This window comes from Abramis brama (genome assembly GCF_963993115.1).
Source record: "Abramis brama genome assembly, chromosome: 10".
NCBI lineage: Eukaryota > Metazoa > Chordata > Actinopteri > Cypriniformes > Leuciscidae > Abramis > Abramis brama.
Window position 1 is genome coordinate 10230870 of NC_139972.1, and position 22994 is coordinate 10253863.

Below are 22994 nucleotides of genomic sequence, written 5' to 3' on the forward strand. Positions count from 1 at the left end.
CTCCCCAACCCATGTGGGACGCGTCTGTCGAGACCACTTTGCGGTGTGAGATGGCTCCCATTGTCACTCCCTGACGGTACCATTCGGGCGCTAACCAGGGCTGCAGGGCTGAGACACAGACCTGAGTCACGCTGATTCGAACGCTGCCCGAAACCCACGCTCCGCGGGGTACTTTCGATTTCAGCCAGCATTGTAGCGGGCGCATACGAAGTAAACCCAGCCGTAGGACCGCTGCGGCTGATGCCATATGGCCTAACAGCCTTTGGAAACGTTTCAGAGGGAGGTATCTGCCCTTTTGGACGGATGCGGCGAGGTGTCGAACACAGCGCGCGCGCTGTTCTGACAGCCTGGCAGTCATCGCCACCGAGTCCAGTTCTATTCCCAGGAAGGAAATAAACTGACTGGGGATAAGTGAGCTCTTGTCCCAGTTCACCGAAAGACCCAGGCTTTCCAGATGACTGAGAAGCGCTATCTTGTGAGAGATGAGCTCCTCTTTCGACTGCGCTAGAATGAGCCAATCGTCCAGATAGTTCAGGATTCGCATGCCCTGTTTTCTCAGGGGAGCGAGAGCTGAGTCCATGCACTTCGTAAATGTGCGGGGTGCTATGGACAGGCCGAACAGCAGAACGGTATATTGATCCACCTGGCCGTCGAAGGCGAATCTCAAGAATGGCCTGTGACGGGGTATAATCTGGATTTGAAAATACGCGTCTTTTAGATCGAGAGATATAAACCAGTCCCTCGGGCGAACTAGCGCGAGGATCTGCCTGGTCGTAAGCATTTTGAACGGCCGTCTCATGAGGGCTCTGTTCAAATGTCTCAGATCTAATATGGGTCTGAGCCCGCCGTCCTTCTTGGGCACGAGGAAATAACGGCTGTAAAAGCCCGCCTCGGTCAGAGAAGGAGGGACTCTCTCTATCGCCTTTTTTCGCAGCAGCTTCGCTATCTCTGCATGCAGCAGATGGGCTGCTTCTGCGTTCACTTTCGTTTCGGTCCGGGCTATAAAGCGCGGAGGCCGACGACTGAACTGTAGCGAATAGCCCTGTATTACCGTGTCCAGCACCCATGTCGACACACCCGGAATAGCCTTCCATGCATTCGCACTCATAGCTAGGGGTCGAATGGCCTCTGAGTCCCGTCCGTCGCATAGCGCGGGACGAGGAATCTGCAGTGGCGGGCGCGCACTGTGCGCTGAGACAGTGCCGCGGGACGGGGGCTCGCTGATAGCAGTGACCGGCCGAACTGCGCCGGGAGAGCGCGCGTGAGTGTTTACAACAGAGTGTGAACGCGGGGGAGCGGGCACAGGACTCTTTATTAAAACACGGCCGGTGGCGGTGGCGATATTTGAACCCCGAATGTGTGAGACAGAGCGAGCAGTGTGTAGTTGTGAGCACTCGTGAGCGGGCACATTTCCTACACTTATTACTCGAGCGGCAAGAGCGCGCTTTATGCGAGTGTGCTCTGTGGGGTACACAGGGGGATTTGTGCTTGTGTGTAGAAATGAACACTGGGTTGTGGGCATATTCATTACACTCATAACACTGTCGGCCTGAGCCGAACGGCCAGATATTATGCTCATCTTGTGATTTATCTGGGTCGCCGTAAAAACGGCGTTTGAGTGCAGGCGAGTGAGTCGACAGACTGGCTCGTTGGCTGCTGAAAACACTACTGCAGTAGCCTTCTTTAAGGGGACTGGCAGAGGATGACAGATGAGTTTTGACGGCGGTCCGGCCGCAGCGGGACCCGCCCGTCTTTTCCTCCCGACGAGTGCTAGGAGGACTTCGCAGGCTCGGGCTTCAGCGAGACTCGAGGCCGAGGCCCTCGCGGGGGCGGCGGCCTGCGCTGGCTGGATGAGCGGGACCTAGGACGGCCGCGCTGGCGCTGCTGTGTGGTCGGAGGGCGGGAAGTGCGCTGGTTAGAACTGCGTGCAGGAGGCTCTGTGCTAGAGCGGCCTGCAGCGGAGCTCGAGCGGCGAGGCAGGAAGAGGCTCATAGCCTGTGATGCCTTCTGCACCTCCGTAAACCGGTCCACGAGGCCACTCACTGCTGGTCCGAAGAGGCCGGTGGGGGAGAGCGGGGCGTTAAGGAAGACGGACCGCTCTGATTCTCCCATATCGGCTAGCGTCAGCCACAGGTGGCGCTCTGTGACGGTGAGCGAGGCCATTGAGCGACCGATAGCTTGTGCAGCTACCTTGGTAGCGCGGAGAGAAAGATCTGTCGCGCTGCGCAGGTCGGTCAAGGTGGTCTGGTCGGGGCCCTTCTCGTCCAGCTGGCGGAGGAGGTCGGCCTGAAGGACCTGAAGGACCGCCATAGTGTGCAGGGCTGAAGCGGCCTGTCCGTTAGCCGAGAAGGCGCGGTGGACGAACGCCGAAGTAGTCCTGCAGGCCTTGGACGGGAGGGCAGACTTTGAGCGCCATCTCGCGGATGGGGGGCAAAGGTGCGCTGCGACCGCCTGTTCGACCGGAGGGATGTTGTTGTATCCCTTCTCCGCGGCTCTGTCCACCTGGGAGAGAGCAGCTGAAGCTGAAGAGCGGAGCCTGGCCGAAACCGGAGCGTTCCACGCTTTGGAGAGTTCCTCGTGGAGCTCGGGCAGAAAAGGCGCTGGTCTGGAGGCTGTAGACTGGCGGCGGTTGGGCAGGAAGCATCCATCGAGCCTGTTCGGTGGAGGCACCGCAGGCAGGGACCACTCGAGGCCTAAGCGCTCGACTGCCGTTGTGAGGAGGCGGAGAAGCTCGGCGTCCACACCGGTATGGGTCCTGCCAGACACTCTCGAAGACGAGGCGGAGCGGAGTGAACCGGACCACTCTTCGCTGTCTGACGCCAGAAGAGAACAGCTGTCCAGAAGCGCGTCCACTTCCGCTTCATTGTCAGAGGCGACGGCATCGCGGGCCGTAGCCGGCGGCTGCGCGTCGGGAAGCGGGGGAGGCGAGGGAGAGAGCGAGGCTCGCGGGAGGTGTTCCGGCGATGGCCTGACTCGAATCTCCGGCTCCGGTGGTCTCTGCGAGCGGCGTTTCTTCTTACGCGGCCCGGAGACAGTTGGAGCGGGCTCTGCATTGAACAAGGCGAGTCGAGCCCGCAGGGTCGACATCGGCAGTTCCTCGCAGAATTCGCAGCCGCCCGTAGACAAGGCAACGGCTGCATGGTCACGTCCCAGGCAGAGAGCGCAGATCACGTGGCGGTCTCTGTCGCTGAGCGGAGAGCGGCATGAACCGCATGAAACTCGAGGCATTTTGAAACAAACGCCTTGCTCTTTTAGTGAGTGCTGCAAGAAAAACACACACAAGGCAAGCGAGAAAGGATATATCGCCGGATAGCTGAGCTGGCACGGCAGGCTGAAGGCGGCGAAGATTCGACCAGCTTCCTCAGGCTGTCCTAGGCTGGCTCGTTGCTGGTTTCGACGGCGACGGCTTCTCTCAGAGTGCAGCGATGCGAAGAGCTTCGCTGAAGAGACAGAAATCAGAGAGTTAAGCCTCCGAGCCCTGTTTTTATACGCTCTGACGCCGCCCCTTCTGGCGGGCTGTGACGCGCGAGGGCGCGCGCGCCCTCATTGGGCGTGACGTCACGCGGGGCTCACTGGTAGGCTTAAGCAGTTGCCGCGCGGCAGCCAATGAGCACGCAGTATTGCCCGCTCTAGCTCTGCTGTGCCGCCTGCTGCACTGCGTTGACAAAATATGAAAAATTAGGATAATTTTTGGCTTCAGTATCTCGAGAAAAGATGACTTTTCCCGTAGCGTAAGTTCCTTACGCAATACGAGAGAACCTCTCGTAAGAGAACCTACGCTGGTGTCGAAGTCATCCATCCGCGCTCATCTGCGGTTAGTAGAAATCTGAGACACGACTGACATGTGAGACGGAGCGGAATGCGGAAAATGAAGTATATTCATGAGCCTGTTTAGAATGACCCAGGGTATGTCAAGTGTGAAAAGCCCTATTAATGAGGTAGTAGAGAAACGAAAAGTGTTTGGTTGATACATTTTTTTATAATAATCATTAATCACCTTAAACAATATTAACAGATACAAGAGAGGCACTGAGAAAAAACCCCGTCAGTATGCTATCGCCATCAACGTGCCGAAGGAACAGTGTCAACAGAACTTAAATCTGAACACCTTCCTGACTCAGCTTGCTGTGAATGTGAAAAATGCTATTAATGATGACTCAAAGGCACTTTACCAAGGATCAGAGCTCATCGCTGCAGGAACTAAAAAGGATGTTGATGAACAGCAATTCAAAATGCATTCAGAGTTTCTCCTGCTGAATCCTGCTGGCAACTCACCCATGAGCAATCTTTTGAGTAAAATAAAAGAAGACGGCTGCTCCGTTTTCTACACCTTTAATTCTCCCTGTGTTAAAACATGTCTGAATGCGATAGGCAGTCACAACATTTTAGATGCTCTGGACAACTGGAGAAAACATCCTGGAATTAAAGCTTTTGTCTTCAAGAATTTCTGGAGGCATGACACTGATAAAGATCTTCAGGATGATTTTAAGCAGATTGTGGCTCATGTTCCTCTCTTCCACTGTAAAAACCAGAATGAGTGTTATGCTTGTAAAGGGGAAGGAAACACTCCCATAGATGCGCGCTGTCTGCCTCTAAAAAAGACCAATATTGAACTGTAACATTACAGGTCTTTTCTTTTTTATATGATTCTATATTAAGATTTACTATCTTTTGTTTTAAAATTCAATATGCATAGATTAACGAGTAAAATCCTTTTAAAAATAATCTTGCTGTGGCAATCGTTTTTGCAAAAATCATATTATGCTCCATTGCGTTAGAAAATAACGTAACCTCCTCCTAACTAAACCGATATCGTCAACGTCATATAAAAACCTATTTACTGAAGCAACTGTGACATTTTACCTTGTTTTTACAATGCTGCGACTAATGAATTTAAGTCTTTCTTTCCCAGAAAACTTAAATTTAACTTAATTTAAAACCAGAAAATTGGGCCTCATATAATGAAACAAATTAGGTTAAATATTAATATTCAAGAGGGTTGTCAACGAGTATGTTATGGGTTAGTGGTTGGTTAATTGAATTATTAGTGCTATAAAATAGTTAAAACTGCTAAAAGAAAAAGAAAATAAACAAATAGGGTCCTAAATGCGGTCCTGAAACTGCAGTCTCTGGTCTTTCCGGAAATTCCCACTCGAAATTGGTTTTAACCTACGTCTTTGAAAGCACTTCTACTAAAGTTACATATAGTGCACCTTTAACAAACTCACATTAACAAGAGGGAGTCTCGGCTCTGTCTTGTGCGACAGCTTGTAAAGGAGAAGGAAACATTCCCATAGATCAGAACTGTTTCCCTCAAACTACTTTACCTGTTAATCACTTTACTTTAGGTTAAGCTTGAAATGAGTCTACTAGTAATGAGTAATGATTAGTCTTGTAGGTCGCAGTAATGGATTGATGAACAAAGACTGATATTTCATTCTTACAGAGATCTAATCGGGTTAGAAAACCACCTGTTCCTGTGCGGACTTAAAAAAAAGGAAGACAGAGAAAAGGAAAAAAAGAAAAGAAAACGTGTTTGTAAAAAAAAAAAAAAAAAAGAATGGTATGCCTTGAATTGTAAAATTGATTGTTAATTGATTGCTGTTTTTTTTCCATTGGGCTGGTGTGAATTGTTGATAATTATGTGACGTTAATGATGTAAAACAGTTTTTTTTTTTTTTTTTTTTTTAATAAAAGGGATGTAACGAGTAGTCTAATAATGAGTAATGATTTAGTCCAGCAGATGGCAGTAATAGATTGTAACTTTAGTGCATTTGCTAAGGAATGGTGGTAATTTGTATAGTGGGTGTTTCATGTGGAATAAAGACGCCAGCACCCACAATCCCTTTCTCTTTATTTGTGGTCTATTAAATAATACAAAGCTGTCCCCCGGGTTCACAGACAAGGCTTAAGCCAGTCCCAGACTAAAATGCATGTTTGAGCTGTTTTAACCGAAAGCAACTTGCACTGATATATCTTAAAATATGTCAGTGACATTGTTTTGTCTCGAGATGCTCATCAGTAATGTTTTTTTTTTTTTTTTCTAAGACATGTTTAAAAAAGCTACTTATATGTCCTAATTGAACTAACCCCGGCTTAATCTAAACCCTGTCTGTGAAACCAGGCCATTATGTTTGATCAGTGATTCCCATAAACCAAAATATTCAGTATTTGCTTCATTAAGCCTGTAAAACAGAAGTTACAACTTTGGAGCTGGCAATAGATTACAATAATTAATCATTCATGTAATATTTTCTTTGTAGGCTACTTAACATGTTAATAATTCGTTTATTAGCTTTTAGTGAATGATACTGATAGCACAATGTAGAAAATACAATTCACAGTCAGCAAGTTTCACTGCCTGCTGTCAAATCTTGTGACAAGTAAAGCCGGGTTCACACTGTGCGATTTTGGCCGCGATTTGGCTGCCTGAGACAAATTTTGCAAATCCGAAAATAATTATTAGTTAATCACTATCAACTAGTGTATATTAATGCTTTAATGGATGTTTGTATATTTTCCCTTACCACCCATTTTCTTTAACATGTTCCTCTTAAACTAGTGTCTTGTCCAATTGTTGTGCAATATTTCCTCCAGTATTCTCTTTTCACTGTTTAAATTGTTCTCCTACAACTTGCTTTTAGTCTCTGATATTCCAGTATATTTTTTTTTAATTTGAGACTTTTCTTTAATGTTTTGAATGCTTGATTTCTTATTTTAATTGCCCCACAGTCTTCAGACCACCAACGTACTATATTTCCTTTATTTCTGCCTCTGCTACTAGACTCTCTGCATGTTTATCTCCAAGCTTTCGTTGTTAATATTATTTTTTGTATAACATAATGATTTAAATGACTTACAGTTTGCTTTATCAAAACACCATTTTTCACCATTTATTTGCTTCTATTGCCTTATTCTAACATCTACTGTGCAGTAAACTGGAAAGTGTTCACTTCCCATAGGGTTCTCTATTGTATTCCATTCACATCTATTCGCCAGTGAGGCAGACACTAGTGGTCAGATCTAAGTTTGACATCTTTCCTGTGTTTATAATTATTCTTGTGCCATTTTGATAATCTTCACCATGAATGGCAGGATTTTTTCCTTTTCAACTAACATTATCTTGTCTGACACTACACATTTATGTGATCATTTTGTTAGTTCTTAGTTGTTTTCTTTTGCATACAGTTTTCTTGGTAGTTCTTTTTTTTTTTTGCACTCTTTTACAGCGTCTGCGTACGTGGTTTTATCTATCTTGTATCTCTGAATTTGTTGTGCTTGTTTTTGAACTTCACATCCTCTGTATGCTGCACTGTGATCTCCACCGCAATTACAGCATTTCCTAGTCGTTGCTTTACATTTTAAATGTGCTCGTCCCCACATTTCACACATCTATGTTTTCCTCTGCAAACTGATGCTATGTCCTATTCTTTGACATTTGAAGCATCTCAGAGGAGGAGGTATATATTCTCTTACTTGATAGCTCATCATGCCCAGTACAACCCGATTAGGAATTGCATCACGGAAATGTATCATTACACTGAGACTGTCCTGTTTTTTTATTGTCTCTATTTGATATTAGCAGTTTGACTTCTTGTATTCTTCCTTTCAAGTTTGCTTTAATTTCTTCATTTGTGACCGATGTTGGATCCCCTGAGATTACTCCTGTTTCCATTTCTTTTCCCTATCTCTTTCGTCATTATTTTTCCTCCATTTAATGTTTTATATTTCATGATTTGATCCATCTGTTTTTGACTGTCATAGCCATCACTATTACTCTATCTCCTCGCAAACATTAAGCATTTTTTTTACTGCACCAAAACTCTTCTCAGTTGCCTCTGACAGTTTTAGTGGATGCAGGTGTCTCCCTTTGTTTTCAAATTCTAATATCGCTTTAAATTCTGTTCCACAAGTTCACACTTACATATAATTTTGAGGGAGTAAGATTTAATGCGTACTTGGCGTGCTGTCCGGAGGAAGGGCTCCGAGCTCGGAATTCAGCCCGAACCCAGTGTACTCCCCCCGCATTTAAGTGTTTAGAACTAGAAGTGTGGAGAAGGGGTGGTGGGGGGATGCTGCAAACTGTCAATGGATCGAGGTAAGACTGCTGAGTCTATATATACCCTCTAATCATTGATTGCTGAGTGCTGTCCACTCGTGTTAATTATCTGAATGTGCTCCTCCCGAACTTAGTTAATAAAACTTAATTTAATCTTTTCTTTGCTCACTTGACTCTTCTACTTCAGCTTGATGTCTTTTCATTTTCCTTATCTCACTGTTTTTTTGGTGACAAACTGTCTGAACCTTTCCTCTTTGTATTATATCTTACTTCCTCAACCTTCCTCGTCTTCGTCTGCCCAATCTATGCCCTCCAAACTATCATCCATGCTTTAAGTGAAAGTGAAAAGTGAAAGTGACATGTAATGTCATGCAAGTACACAATTCAACAAAATATATAACGTTGGATTAGTCTTTGGATATTTTGACCCCAAAATTTTAATTGTGTGCCTTCAAGAACATTTTAAGTGTAGTCAGTTTGAAATAGTGAAATCAATTATGAAAGATATTTACACAGCAGGAACATTTATAGTATTTTTATATCTTACATAATATTCCTAATAAAATGTTCTCATTATGGGAAGACCACAAAGTAAGCACAATCTTTTGTGCTGCAGCTGCATAGTGGCACAGTTGGTAACAATGGTACCTTTGTAAAGAAGCCAGGTTTGGACCCAGATGTTAATAAAGCAAAAGTTCAATCCTGGTGTGTCGACCACTGTAAGGGGATTATAAATATTAAATACATTTCCAATGCTCTCAAGGTACAAGTACAACTGTGATACCTAAAATACAATCGAAGTCTGAGTTCAAGGTACTTCCTTTGCCATTACAAGTAATTTGAAGTATGTAATTTCTATATTTAGTGTAGCTCTATCCCACTCAAAGTGTTATTTCAATACATTTATCAGGCCTAAAACGTGTTTTATTGTCACTAGTAAGTCCTGCCCTTGCTATATTGTTCTTTTACTAATCAATTTAGTGGAACATTATGAACATTCTCTGTAAAGAAATAAGGCATGGACATGATCATTTATCAAGATCTTTCTAAATATGTGCTCATTTGTGCTAAAAGCCTCAATGAAGCTGTTTAAAGTATGTGATCACAATGGAGCAGATGTGATTAAACGCGTGTCTTTGTGAAATAATGATAAATATCAGTTTATGCTATTTGATAATGGCCTCAAATCTCGTAGGCAGAGGCTGATCTGGTTAAATTCCCAAGTTGTGTTAATTTTTAAGCTACACATAAATATGTGTAAAATAGGTTATTTTTCTACACATTTTTAGTTAATATTGACACAAAATGTGTAAAATTGAGTGATACTTTTTTGTTAATTTTCCTACACATTTCCTCTAAGAGTGTGGGGAGGGCCTCTGGTTACAAAGCTGACCAATCACAGCAGTTTGTGGTCTGTGTAGACGTTACTGGTTCTGACTAAGATCAGGCAAACAGCGCAGAAGTGTGCAAGATGAGAGGATTACTGTTACTGCTGAACGCTCTAGTCCTGCTGGAGTCAACAGAGGGAAACAAAAAATATGATCAACTAAGCCAACATGATAAATATATTATTGACAGGGCAATACAATTAGCAAATGAGAAATATGGGAGAGGCAAACACATCGATTTTGCCTCAATTTTCGAAGCTGTAAGTTAATTCAAATATTATTAAACATTATCATTTTACTGTAATTTGTCTGTTTGTTTGTTTTCTGTGCATCTGCCTTAAGTTCTTGATAAAAAAATATTTAAACATCATGTATGGTTGTCATCTTTATGGTTTACCTGTATCTTTCCCCTATACAACAGAATTTTGACAGGCGTATGCTTCATGCTATATTAAAACCTACCTCATGTGACAAGACGACACCGAGTGTCCATCGGAAAGACTGTAAAATCCAAGATAAGGCAGTAAGTAGCTACTCACTCTTACAGAAGGATCTTGATTGTCTAAATGCCTATAGGAGTCTTTGTAGAATACACTTTTTTATTTTTTTAAAAGCTCACAGTTTCACACAGAGTATTTTTCTCAAGCGTCCTCACGTTTCTTGTGTTGACTGTCGTGGATCCATGTCCTGTTTGCTGTTCAGAGAAATGGAGAAGGTACTTCACAGTCACATATTGGGGACAAAGAATTTCCCTTACGAAAATAAGTTTATTCAAGTGTGCTATTGCTATTGGTATACTCCTTTTAAACTAAAAATTATAAAGTATACTTTCAGTCTACTTGTATGCACTTCTCAGAAATATACATTATGTACATCTCACTTAAAATTGCACTTAAGTATACTTGGCTTATACTGACTAAAAGGTTTAAGTATACTTGGCCTATATTTGTACTCAATCTTTTGATTGAGATATACTTAAAACTATAATTAAGTATTATAAGTATACTTGGCTTGTAGTTGTGTTTAATCTTTTGATTCAGTAGCCTATTAGATACTTTTTTTGCACATAGTTTTACATAGGCTACTATCTTATAAACTTACATTGTATGAAAATAGTGATTTAGAAAGAAAACAGATATGATTTTTTGAGTAGGCTAGTCCACTGATTGTGTACATAGGAATTTATTTCAAATCTACTTTACTCTTTTCCGCCATTGACAACATTTTCTGGTTATCCATGTTTTCACTGTTATACAGTAGGGGGCGCTATTACGCATCCATTTTCTGAAAGAGTACAGAATCTCCTAATCAAAACACTGGTGAAGAAGAAGTCGAAACAAGCGATAAAATATTTACTTATGCAATTGTAAAACAACGCGATCACCAAAAATCAACATATTTATCAAAACTGCCTAACGTTACCGAATGAAATGACGAATCCATGAAGAGGAAACAACTGTGAAGCTTTGAGTGTGTTGATGGACTCGATCTACTCTATCAGTGTTTTGATCATCGTTCTGAAACCGATCTGGACATACTCTGTGGCTACGTTCACACTGTCAGTCCAAATCCGATTATTTATTTATCCGATTGGAATCTGATCTAAAATTATTGATGTCAACACTGCGTATCGCAAGTGTTCAAATCCGATTTGTGTGTCCATGCAGCTCTTTCGTTTTCTGGAATATCTGCATTGTTCCTGTGAAAAAACAGTGGGTGGAGTATACATTCATATTCATGATATTTCCCCTGTTGTGGGCGTGGCCTAGAGACAATATTAGTGCTCGCTCCTCAAATCGCAACTCGTTTAATTAATTATTTTGAAAAGGTAATGAAGTTTCAATGTTAAGCATTAATTGCAACAGTTCACATTTTCAAAACAATAGTTTGTGAAATATAACTCATCTGAGCTGTTTTACCTGATTGATTACAGACATTCAGATAAATAGATGGGCACAGCAGAGCAAGCAATGAGCGAATAACCTGCAAGTCTTTTCTTTCTTTTTTATTTTTACTCTTTGATGTCTTTAGCTTTTTTATTTCATTTGTGCAGGCTTTACATTTATTTTGAATAGGTTAGTAACCTACCTTGTTGGCATTCGGTGACTACAGTGTTGACAACAATACCTGAAATAAACCTCTGAAAATGTATCTGTGCCCTAATCAAATGTATAGGCTAAGCCATGTAAAATTTTATAAACAAGACAAACATCTGTAAATTTGATAAGATTGTCCCAGGTCATTAAATTATGTTTTTTTTACAGTTTTTCTGAATTGCTAAAACACTAAATCCCATTCTCTGAACCAAATTCTCAATAGCCTAAACCAAGTTGTCAATTAAATCACTCTTTCTGTAAAACATTAAACAAGTTCAGGCAGTTAAAACACTGTTTGCAAATCTCATGCACCCTTTTTGCAAAACTCTAAACACATTCTCGCTCACTAAAACACATTTCACACTGTGATGCACGTGTGTTTAAAAACTCTAAACACAGACAGGCAAAAGTTAAACACAACTACAACACTCTTGTCATCATTTACACACAACGACTCAAAATTGTTCACACTTATTTCTAATGATGTGACCAAACCAACTGTACATACAGTTTTTTACGATTGTTTACACACTAAAATAAAAATTTCCACACAATTTGCAAAATTCTACTCCAAGGAGCAAAACACCTCCACAGATTTGCACAACATTACACACAATGTCTGCTTCACCCTTTTTGCAAAACATTACACACAGTGATTTGTAAAACTCTACACACATTTTCACACCTTAGACACAGTTAAGGATTGTGAGGTTACTTCCTTGTCATTACAAAGCCCCGGATTGCCAATGACCACACTAATGAACGAATTGGATAAACACAACCACCAGGTGTGGAAGCACACATATGCTAATTTGAAAACGCAGCACTCAGGTGTGCTATAAAAGGCAGCAGGTGAGTTCACCTGTCTTCAACAAAAATGGAAGGAGCTAGAAGAAAAAGAAGAAGAGTGAGAATGAGAGGGGGAGCTCAAAGAGGAGATGAAGGAGATAGAGGAAGAGGAGAAGAAGGAGATAGAGGAAGAGGAGAAGGAGGTAGAGGAAGAGGAGAAGGAGATAGAGGAAGAGGAGAAGGAGGTAGAGGAAGAGGCCTAGGTAGAGGAAAAGGAGATAGAGGAAGAGGAGAAGGAGGTAGAGGAAGAGGCCTAGGTAGAGGAAGAGGAGAAGAAGGAGATAGAGGAAGAGGAGAAGAAGGAGATAGAGGAAGAGGCCTAGGTAGAGGAAGAGGAGAAGGAGGTAGAGGAAGAGGCCTAGGTAGAGGAAGAGGAGAAGGAGATAGAGGAAGAGGCCCAGGTAGAGGAAGAGGAGAAGGAGATAGAGGAAGAGGCCTAGGTAGAGGAAGAGGAGAAGGAGGTAGAGGAAGAGGCCTAGGTAGAGGAAGAGGAGAAGAAGAAGATAGAGGAAGAGGAGAAGAAGGAGATAGAGGAAGAGGCCTAGGTAGAGGAAGAGGAGAAGGAGGTAGAGGAAGAGGCCTAGGTAGAGGAAGAGGAGAAGGAGGTAGAGGAAGAGGTAGGGAAGGACTTATGCCATTGAAGACATAGCCTGTGATGTGGATGAAATCTTATGGCCTGATCCAGCCAGACGGAGAGATGATGAATAGTTACAGTATTCTTGTTGCTTTTACAGTAGTTTTTACAGCAGTTTTACAGGAGTCAAAGTGTATGTACTTCATGCAGTAATTTTTATTTGTCTACAGATTTTATTTGTTTCACTGATTTCATTGTTGGTTGATTACTGTAACTGATTATGGTAAGAAATACTGTGTAAGTATTGAAATAAATACTTGAAATATTCAGTCTGCAGCATCAGTGTTGTGCAGTGCTTTGTAAGTTTATAGTAGGCCTATTTGTATACATTCTCCCTATATCTCAAACTAATCATGAAGAATGTTGTGGGTATGTCACTATTTTTTTTTTGTCATCTAAATGATCCCTTACATAACAATGTCTGGCCAAAAATCTAGCACATGCTATTTCCTAAAATTAGTTTTTTTACAAATGTGTTTTATATTTATCACAGCTGTGTGTAACTGGCTGCAATAGTGTCTGATCATTGAGGACTGTGTTGGTTAAATGAAAACTAATAGCATTTTCACAAATATGTGTATATGTTTTGACTGAAGTGTGTATGTTTTGACTGAAGTGTGTCATTTTGCAAACAATCTAGGAATTATGCAAATTGAGTGTGGTGTTTGGATAATTGTGATTCTGTTTTGAAAAAAAGAACCCGGTTTTCAAAATTGCGTGTAAACAATTGAAAAAAACTGTAATACAAGTCCGTTTAGAGTGCCAAAATTGACTCAAAATGTTGCACTGAATGTTGATACCTATATGGATTGAAAAGATATAAGAGAGAGAGGAGGAAGAGTGCGTGTAAGAGGTGGTGAACAAGGAGGAAGAGGATGAGGATGATGATGATGAAGAGCATGTGTGGAGAACACTGTCAAGGCTGGATCTGGCTTTAGGGTTTTTCTCTTTGTCTCCAGAGATGACAGTGTGTCTGTGATGTGGACAAACTCCTCCACCAGAACATGAAGACGCGATGCTGAAGCAGAATACATGTAAAATCTCTCTCACTGACCTTGATTTTGCAGTTGCACAACTCTTTTGAGTGACTGTAACATGCTTTTTATTTAGAGTTTTTTACTGTAACCTTTATGGCTTTTGCAGTTGGGTCACTGTATTTTTACAGTATGCAAGTGCTGAATATCCAGACATTCAATACTATACAATATTCAGTACAATACTATACTTGCAGTGCATACAGTAATTTATTCACCTTACTAATGTTAGTAGTCATTACTATACTTTTTTACGTAATTGCAAATTTTGTTTACTTTGTTACAATATACTTTTTTTCTTTAACTGCATGCTTTGGATTCTGTGTTCTCCATTTTTTGATGTAGTGTCTAATGAATGATCTGTAGTGTTTATAATATTGACTCGTTGTGTGTATGATCTGAGAGCATTGTTTGATTTTGAGCACAGATAAAATGGTTTTGAGGCAATTGTTTGATTTTGCCAGAAGAGCCAGAGGTTCTCTGAATGTGGTGTGAAAATTTGGTTTTGTGTTTAAGGTTTTGAGAAAGTGAGTGATAGTTTCAAGAAATGTGTTTTAGCAATTCAGAAAAACTGTAAGCAGTAGCAGTGGTGATAGGTATTTGGCTTCCTATCAAGCACCTTAGAATCTTGATGGTAAAGTAGCTGCACAGGTTTAAGTGTTGTACTGGAGGCTTGTGCCCATAGTCAAACAGTATAACAGATGTGGCGTGATCATGGCATTAAAATATATTGTAGCTGCCTTTGTAGTTAAACAATTTCTGATATGATGGAAATTTGACAAGTTAAATTTGACTGTATTAATAACTTTTTTAATTTGTTTTTTAAATTATACTGGATATTACTGGATATTATGTAAAATTATAATTAAAGTAACACAAGTAAATGCACATTTACTTGTATCTGTCACAATTTTCTTTAAGCTTTCCCTGGTAAGTATACTTGTAGTCAGACCAATTCAGTATAGCCTACTTCAAGTGTGTTAATGATTAGTTAACTTGAAGTGTATGAAAAAAAAAAAAAAAAAAATCCAATGTTGGCATCCATTGCTCCATTGAAGAGCTGACCTGTTGCTCTTTTATGCTAAAGCTCTGATTGCTAATTGTAAAACTGTGTGACGGGTGTTTGCCCATGTGATGAGTCAGTGTGCATATTTGAATGGCAGTGTGTTCCTTGTGAAAACAAGAGATTTTCTGCATGAAAATTGTGCCAAAAGCAGATAATTGTGTGTAGTGTTTTGAAAAAAGTGTGTTTTAGAACTGCAATTTGAGTGTAAAGCAGGAATTGTGCTTGTAGTTTAGCAGAATTGGTTCAGGCGGTTGGTGAATGAGTTACATGTTGTGGTCATTGTGTCTCAAGTACCAGTATTTGTGTGTAAACAATTGAGAAAAACTGTAAACATGCTGTAAAAAATGATCTGTTGGGTATTTTGAGCTGAAACTTCACATACACACTCTGGGGACATCAGAGACTTATTTTACATATTGTGAAAAGGGGCATAACGGGACCTTTAAACAAAGTGATCAAAATGATATACACTATCAAGCAGTCAGTAAACAATACACCAAATAATAGAAAACACATTGTTCGAAACATATAGTTCTCAGGGAGAAATACATTTTTAATCTCAAAACAAATTTCAGATTTTTCCATCATTGTCTTTTGGTGAACGAAAACATGTTCTATCATAGTAGCTCAAAATTGATCAGAAATTACTACTCTGCTTTGCTCTTTGCAATTGTTTTGTGTTCTTCCTCCTTGTACCCCTATTTTTACAGTACTGTACCCTGCATCTCACAAACTTGTCCTTTGTCTCTGTGATAATGTAATTCTTGTTCTTTGTTGATATGAACCTGCAACCAGTCCAAATCTATTGAGCAGTCAGTGCTGTTAACAAATGGAAAGCACAATGTTCAGGGCCATACAATTTGTTCATTGTACAGTATACAGCCTACAATGCACTGTACTACAGTATACAATACTAACAGGCACAAAAATCAAAGGAGTAAACATGTGATCAGTGTGCTTCTTCTTGTCTTTGGGCTGGGTCAGGCCAGGCCAGAGCACTTCGTCGATATCACAAGCAATATTGTCCCTCCTCCTTTCTTGCCCTCCTCCCCCTCTTCCTCTTTCTTGCCCTCCTTCTCTTCCTCCTCGTCACCCACCTCGCACCTCGCCGTCCTCGTCCTCTCACATTGTTTCTTCTATCCATTCTCAGAATTTCTCCTTCCCACCTTCAACAACCTGTTTGCTCTCTGAACTGGCTTATATTGGTTGTGTCACATCTTTTGAAACAGCAATTTTGAGTGGTTGTGTTCAATCAATGACATGTGTTCTCTATTTGTATTTGATTGTTGCCACTTGTGTTTACCAGTATGGATGACATGTGCATTAGAGTGCAGAATGTGTTTTGAGAATGAGAATGTGTTTAGAGTTTTGCTGAAGAGTCTAAGTGAGATCTGCAAATTGTGTTTTACCATCAAATCAAATCAAATCAAATCAAGTATATTTGTATAGCGCTTTTCACAATACAGATTGTATCAAAGCAGCTTCACAGTATTAAAATAAAATAATACAACAAAGTTTGTTTCTAGTGGAATTTATTGATTGATAGAATAAAATTAAATATCCCCAAAATATCCCCAACTGAGCAAGCCAAAGGCAACAGTGGCAAGGAACCGAAAAACTCCATCAAGTGACCTAATGGTGTCCTAAAACTCCATCAGGTGACCTAATGGAGAAAAAAAAACCTTGGAAGAACCCAGGCTCAGTCGGGGGCCAGTTCTCCTCTGGCATTTATGAACTAGAGGCCGGATTGTAGTTTGAAACTGTGAGATTAACAGTATTATATGAATGCCTGGCTGAAAAGATGCGTCTTTAATCTAGTTTTAAACTGGGAGAGTGAGTCCGAGCAACGAACAGTATCAGGAAGGCTATTCCAGAGTTTTGGAGCCAAATGTGAAAATGCTCTCCCTCCTTTGGTGGATCTGGATATCCTAGGTATGACCAAAAGCCTTGAATTTATTGATCTTAAAGAGCGCGATGGATTATAGGGTGATAGAAGATCCGTTAAATAGACTGGAGCTAAGCCGTTTAGGGCTTTATAAGTCAGTAGCAATAATACGGAACTTTATAGGTAGCCAATGTAGTGATGATAAAATCGGTGTTATATGATCATATTTTCTTGATCTAGTAAGAACTCTAGCAGCTGCATTTTGGACTAACTGTAGCTTGTTTATTGAGGATGCAGGACAACCGGCTAATAAAGCATTACAGTAATCTAGTCTCGAGGTCATGAATGCATGAACTAACTTTTCTGCATCAGAAACTGATAGCATATTACGTAGCTTAGCAATGTTTCTAAGGTGGAAAAAGGCTGTTTTTGTAATATACGAAATATGATTTTCAAAAGACAGGTTACAATCGAGTATAACACCCAGGTCTTTTACTGTAGAGGATAAAGTAACAGGACATCCTACGATGTCAAAGTTGTATTGTGAGAGGTTCTGTGGGCGGTTTTTTGAACCGATAAGTATTACCTCTGTCTTGTCTGGATTTAATAAAAGAAAATTACGCGTCATCCAATCTTTTATATCTTTAACACACTCTGTCAATTTGGATAATTTAGCGTTTTCATCCGGCCGTGATGAAATATATATTTGAGTGTCATCAGCATAACAATGGAAACTAATTCCATGTTTCCTTATAATATTTCCAAGTGGTATCATATATATTGAGAATAACAGAGGGCCCAACACAGATCCCTGCGGCACTCCATAGTTTACTGGAATTATGATCGATTTTTCTCCATTTAAATAGACAAAATGGTAGCGGTAGTATGATCTAAACCAGCTTAATTCTTGTCCTTGAACACCAGTATAGTTTTGTAGTCGATCTAAGAGTATTGTATGATCTATAGTATCGAACGCAGTACTTAGATCGAGTAAAACTAGTATTGAGATGCAGCCTTGGTCAGAAGCTAAGAGTAAATCATTTGTGATTTTAACGAGCGCAGTTTCAGTGCTATGATGCGGCCTGAATCCTGACTGAAACTTTTCATAGATATCATTTTCTTGCAAGAAAGAGCTTTTCTAGTATTTTAGACATAAAAGGTAGATTTGAAATGGGTCTATAATTTGCTAGATTATTATGATCTAATTGTGGTTTCTTAATGAGAGGTTTTATAACTGCCAGTTTAAATGTTCTTGGAACATGACCTAAAGATAAAGACGAGTTAATAATATTGAGGAGAGGCTCTTCCACTACAGGTAACACTTCCTTCAGTAGTTTAGTTGGTATAGGATCTAATAAACATGTTGTTGTTTTAGATGAAGTGATACGTTTATTTAACTCTTTTTGTTCTATAGTTGTAAAGCACTGTAATTGTTCTTGCGGGGGGATAATTGAGGCTGAATTATAAGGTGCGATTGAGGATTGAACGTTTACAATTGTGGTTCTGATGTTTTCTATTTTCTCAGTGAAGAAGTTCATGAAATCATTACTACTAAACTGTAACGGGATATTTTGTTCGGGTGACGTCTGTTTATTTGTTAGTCTAGCCACGGTGTTAAATAAAAACCTAGTATTGTTTTGGTTGTTTTCTATTAGTTTGCGGAGGTGCTCAGCCCTGGCCGCTTTTAGGGCCTTTTTATAACGTAACATACTGTCTTTCCATGCGATTCTAAAGACCTCTAAATTAGTTTGTTTCCATTTACGCTCTAAATTACAGGTTTCTCTCTTTAGAACATGCGTAGTATTATTGTACCATGGTGCTTTAATTTTCTCTCTGACCTTTTTTAATCTAATGGGTGCAACAACATCCAATGTTCTAGAGAGAATGGTGCTCATAGTGCTAGTTAGTTCTTCTAGTTCATCTGTTTGTTTGGGTTCAGGCAGCAGCTGAGACAGATTAGATAAGCAATTTGAGAAATTATCTATGGTGGATGGAAGGATTGTTCTGCCTAGTCGAAAACGCGGCACAGCATGACATATTACAGCAGTACGTAATATGCAAGTTACCAAGTAATGGTCAGTGACATCATCACTTTGTGGAATGATATCTATATCGGTTGGATCGGTTCCATATGATATAATTAAATCAAGTGTGTGATTAAGACGATGAGTTGGTCCGGTGACGTTTTGCTTGACCCCAAAGGAATTTAATAAATCTATAAACGCAGCCCCTAACGCATCATTTGAATTATCTACGTGTATGTTAAAATCTCCAACAATTAATGCTTTATCTACATTGACCAATAGATCTGAGAGAAAATCTGCAAACTCTTTTAGGAAATCAGCGTAAGGTCCAGGCGGTCTATATACGGTAGCCAAGGCTAGAGATAATATGGATTTTTTTCTAACATCTAAGAGCGTAACATTTAGTACAAGTATTTCAAACGAAATAAACTTATAACCCGTTTTCTGAGTAACATTGAGAATATCTCTATAGACCGCTGCAACACCGCCGCCACGACCAATCAGACGGGGTTCGTGCTTATAGGAGTATCCTGATGGAGTAGACTCATTTAGACCGAAATAATCATTAGGTTTAAGCCAAGTTTCAGTAAGGCAAAATACATCGAAGCTATTATCTGTGACTATTTCATTTACAATAACTGCCATAGGTGTGAGTGATCTAATGTTTAGAAGACCTAGCTTTAGAAATTGTTTTTGATTACTAATAGCAACATTTTCTGGTTTAATAACAATTAGATTTTTTCTAGATCCTGCAGTAGATTTATTATTTGATCTCACTAAACGAGGAATAGACACAGTTTCTATGCAATGTTCTACACTATTTATATCAGTTAATTTGGTGCAGCAGAGACTATGATTTGGACTTTTGGTTACTAGTCAAAAGGTATTTAACATTTTGGAGATGTTATCTGACAGAAGATCCGATCCGAATCTGCTTGGGTGTAAGCCATCAGCACGGTAAAGCCTAGGACGCTCCCAAAACAGATTCCAATTATTTACAAAGAGCAGTTTCTGCTCATTGCACCATGATATTAACCATTCATTTAGCGCGAATAATCTACTAAACTTTTCATGAAAAGTCAATCTACTAAGCCTATAAATCCTAAACCATGTGAAATGGTTTAAGGTATTGACAACAGACTGCACAATTAGCTAAATGAGTTCAGGCAACTGAGAACTTGTTCAGCCAATGGGTTTTAGTGTTTTAGCAATCGAGAAAAACTGTAATACCATATTGGTAATAGCGTTACTATTGTTAGTGTTATGTTTACTATTATTAGGGGTTCAAGCACGAAGTGCTGAAACCCTATTGTAATTGTAAGGATTTGTAAAACGCATTGTGCAGGCCAAACCGTAAGGCCTAGAGACTTGAAACCTGGCCAGATGGTAGGCCTCAATTTGGGGACAACCTACTGTATCAGAGTATGACCCCGATTGGCCCATAGGTTTTTCGCCCGATCGGAACCAAACCAGTCTAGGACAATTCTCTGGACTCTCTAGATCAATAATTATCGAAAAAAAGTTGAACTTTTGCATTTGGATGGCTGTAACAGGGTCATTTAGAAAAGGGGCGTGGCAAAATACACTCAAAAGCCTATAAATCCTAAAGGAAAACTCAGAACTTCACGAAAGTTGATGAGCATATGTGTCATAACATGGTGAGGAAGCATGCAGAGTTTTATGGAGATCGGACCATAGGTGGCGCTATAACTGGCAAAAAGCTTTCATTCTTATTAGGGGTTCAAGCATGAAATGCTGAAACCCTATTGTAATTGTAAGGATTCGTAAAACTGATCGTGCAGGCCAAACCATAAGGCCTAGAGGCTTGAAACCTGGCCAGATGGTAGGCCTCAATTTGGGGACAACCTATCAGAGTATGACCCCGATTGGCTCATAGGTGGCGCTACAGCAACCAAAAGTACAAAATCGCTCATAACTCTTAGACCGTTTGACCTAGACTCAAGTGTCTTACACCACTGTGATCCCTGGCTCAAGGCGGACAAAATGGGTATCCAATTTCGATTTAGGCAGGAAAAATTTTCTGCTATGTCGAATTTTGTCCGAAACCTACTTTTGCGAACTAGTCCCTGGTTTTTCGCCCAATCGGAACCAAACCAGTCTAGGACAATTCTCTGGACTCTCTAGATCAATAATTATCATTTGGGTGGCTGTAACAGGGTCATTTAGAAAAGGGGCATGGCAAAATACACTCAAAAGCCTATAAATCCTAAAGGAAAACTCAGAACTTCACAAAAATTGGTGAGCAGATGTGACATAACGTCATTAACAATAATTTTTATCAGACCATAGGTGGCGCTATAACTGTTAAAAAGCTTTAAAACCATATATTTCCTATGGTACATTGCCTTTATTGGCTGTAAATGGTCTTTTCAATCTATTATGTCAGTGGTTACATGCTTGCTAAATAAAACTTAATAACTTTTGATATTTTTGTGCTTAAAGGCCTTAAAGGCCTTAACTGCTTCAACCCCGATAAATGCTGCTTACAGCTTTAATTATAATAATTATTATTATTATTATTATTATCATTATTCCTCTTCCTTATCATCCGGCCTCCCCCTCATTCCTGATGAAAAGTCTAGTTGCAGTTATTTTTGCTACTACTATTAGTATTATTGAATTATTATATAACACTATTATAATTTCTTCCTCATCGTCAAGTTATTATTTTTACTAATATTATATTCATCAATAATATTGTCATAAATATGTTTTTTATGTGTTTAATAATTTTTACTACGTCTGTTGTACAGCTGTAAAGTTACTTCCACTTACACACCCAGTTACACTTGCACACACGCACGCACACGCACGCACTTACTCACAAACACCAGGCTGGTTGTTATGTATGGTTTTTTTTGTCTCTGTATCTGCCTAACATTGAATTATAGAAGTCTATAATGTGTTATGTGTATGCTAGGTCAAAGAGATGTGTTTTTAGTCTAGATTTGAACTGACAGAGTGTGTCTGCTTCCCAGACAATGTTAGGAAGACTGTTCCAAAGTTTTGGTGCTAAATAGGAAAAGGATCTACCGCCAGCAGTCGATTTTGATATTCTAGGTATTATCAACTGGCCGGAATTTTGAGATCGCAATAGACGTGAAGGACTATAATGCGTTAAGAGGTCGCTCAAGTACTGCGGAGCTAAACCATTTAGTGCTTTATAAGTAATCAGCAATATTTAAATTTTATACAATGTATAATAGGGAGCCAATGCAGTGTTGACAGAACCAGGCTAATATGGTCATACTTCCTGTTTCTGGTAAGAACTCGAGCTGCTGCGTTTTGGTCCAGCTGTAATTTATTTATTAAGCATGCAGGGCAACCACCCATTACTGCTGTGCTGCTTGGAAACGTCTGGGCTTGAGCCTTTATTTTTCGTTAGCTTAGCCACTCTTTCAAATAAATACCTAGGGATTTGTTTATTTTCTTCTAATAGGGTTGAAAAATAAAAAAAATAAAAGCTTTTATTGACACCAGGCACAGCGAACAACAGGTTTTTCAAAGTGGGTATCTATGACGTCAAAGGGTATCAAACACTGCCTCGGCAGAAGAAGATCATCGCCTACTTCAACACTGCCTGTTTAGCCCCACCCACCGATTCAAGCATTACATGACACTTGTTATAATATGCAAAACTGTTATCTAATCATAGCAGTCTTCCAAGTCTTCAATTCGGCACACCCATAAAAACCGAGCGTTTCAGGAGCTAGTCTCAAAACCAGGGTAGAAAATAGCCTATTACTTATTCATTTGGATGTTTTTGAATGTAAAAACCAAGCAAACGTCTTAAGTTGACTTCTTAGTAATTCTGAATATATTACTATAAATTACAGCAACACCTCCCCCTTTGCGTTTCAGACGAGGTTCATGTTTATAACAGTAATCTTGAGGGGGGTAGTCATTTAAAGTAGTGTAATTGTTTGGTTTTAGCCAGG

General features: G+C 40.2%; 1 protein-coding gene across 1 annotated transcript in view; it reads left to right on the top strand.

The window, feature by feature from the left end:
- Positions 1-9542: 9542 nt before the first annotated feature.
- Positions 9543-22994, top strand: part of LOC311090617 (uncharacterized protein) — a 38666-nt gene continuing 25214 nt past the window's right edge. Inside the window, exons 1-3 of the mRNA XM_084126028.1 lie at positions 9543-9707; positions 9869-9970; positions 10094-10162. Of these exons, the coding sequence (XP_083982154.1) occupies positions 9884-9970; positions 10094-10162 (156 nt within the window). The 5' untranslated portion in view covers positions 9543-9707; positions 9869-9883. The remainder of the gene's footprint in view (positions 9708-9868; positions 9971-10093; positions 10163-22994) is intronic.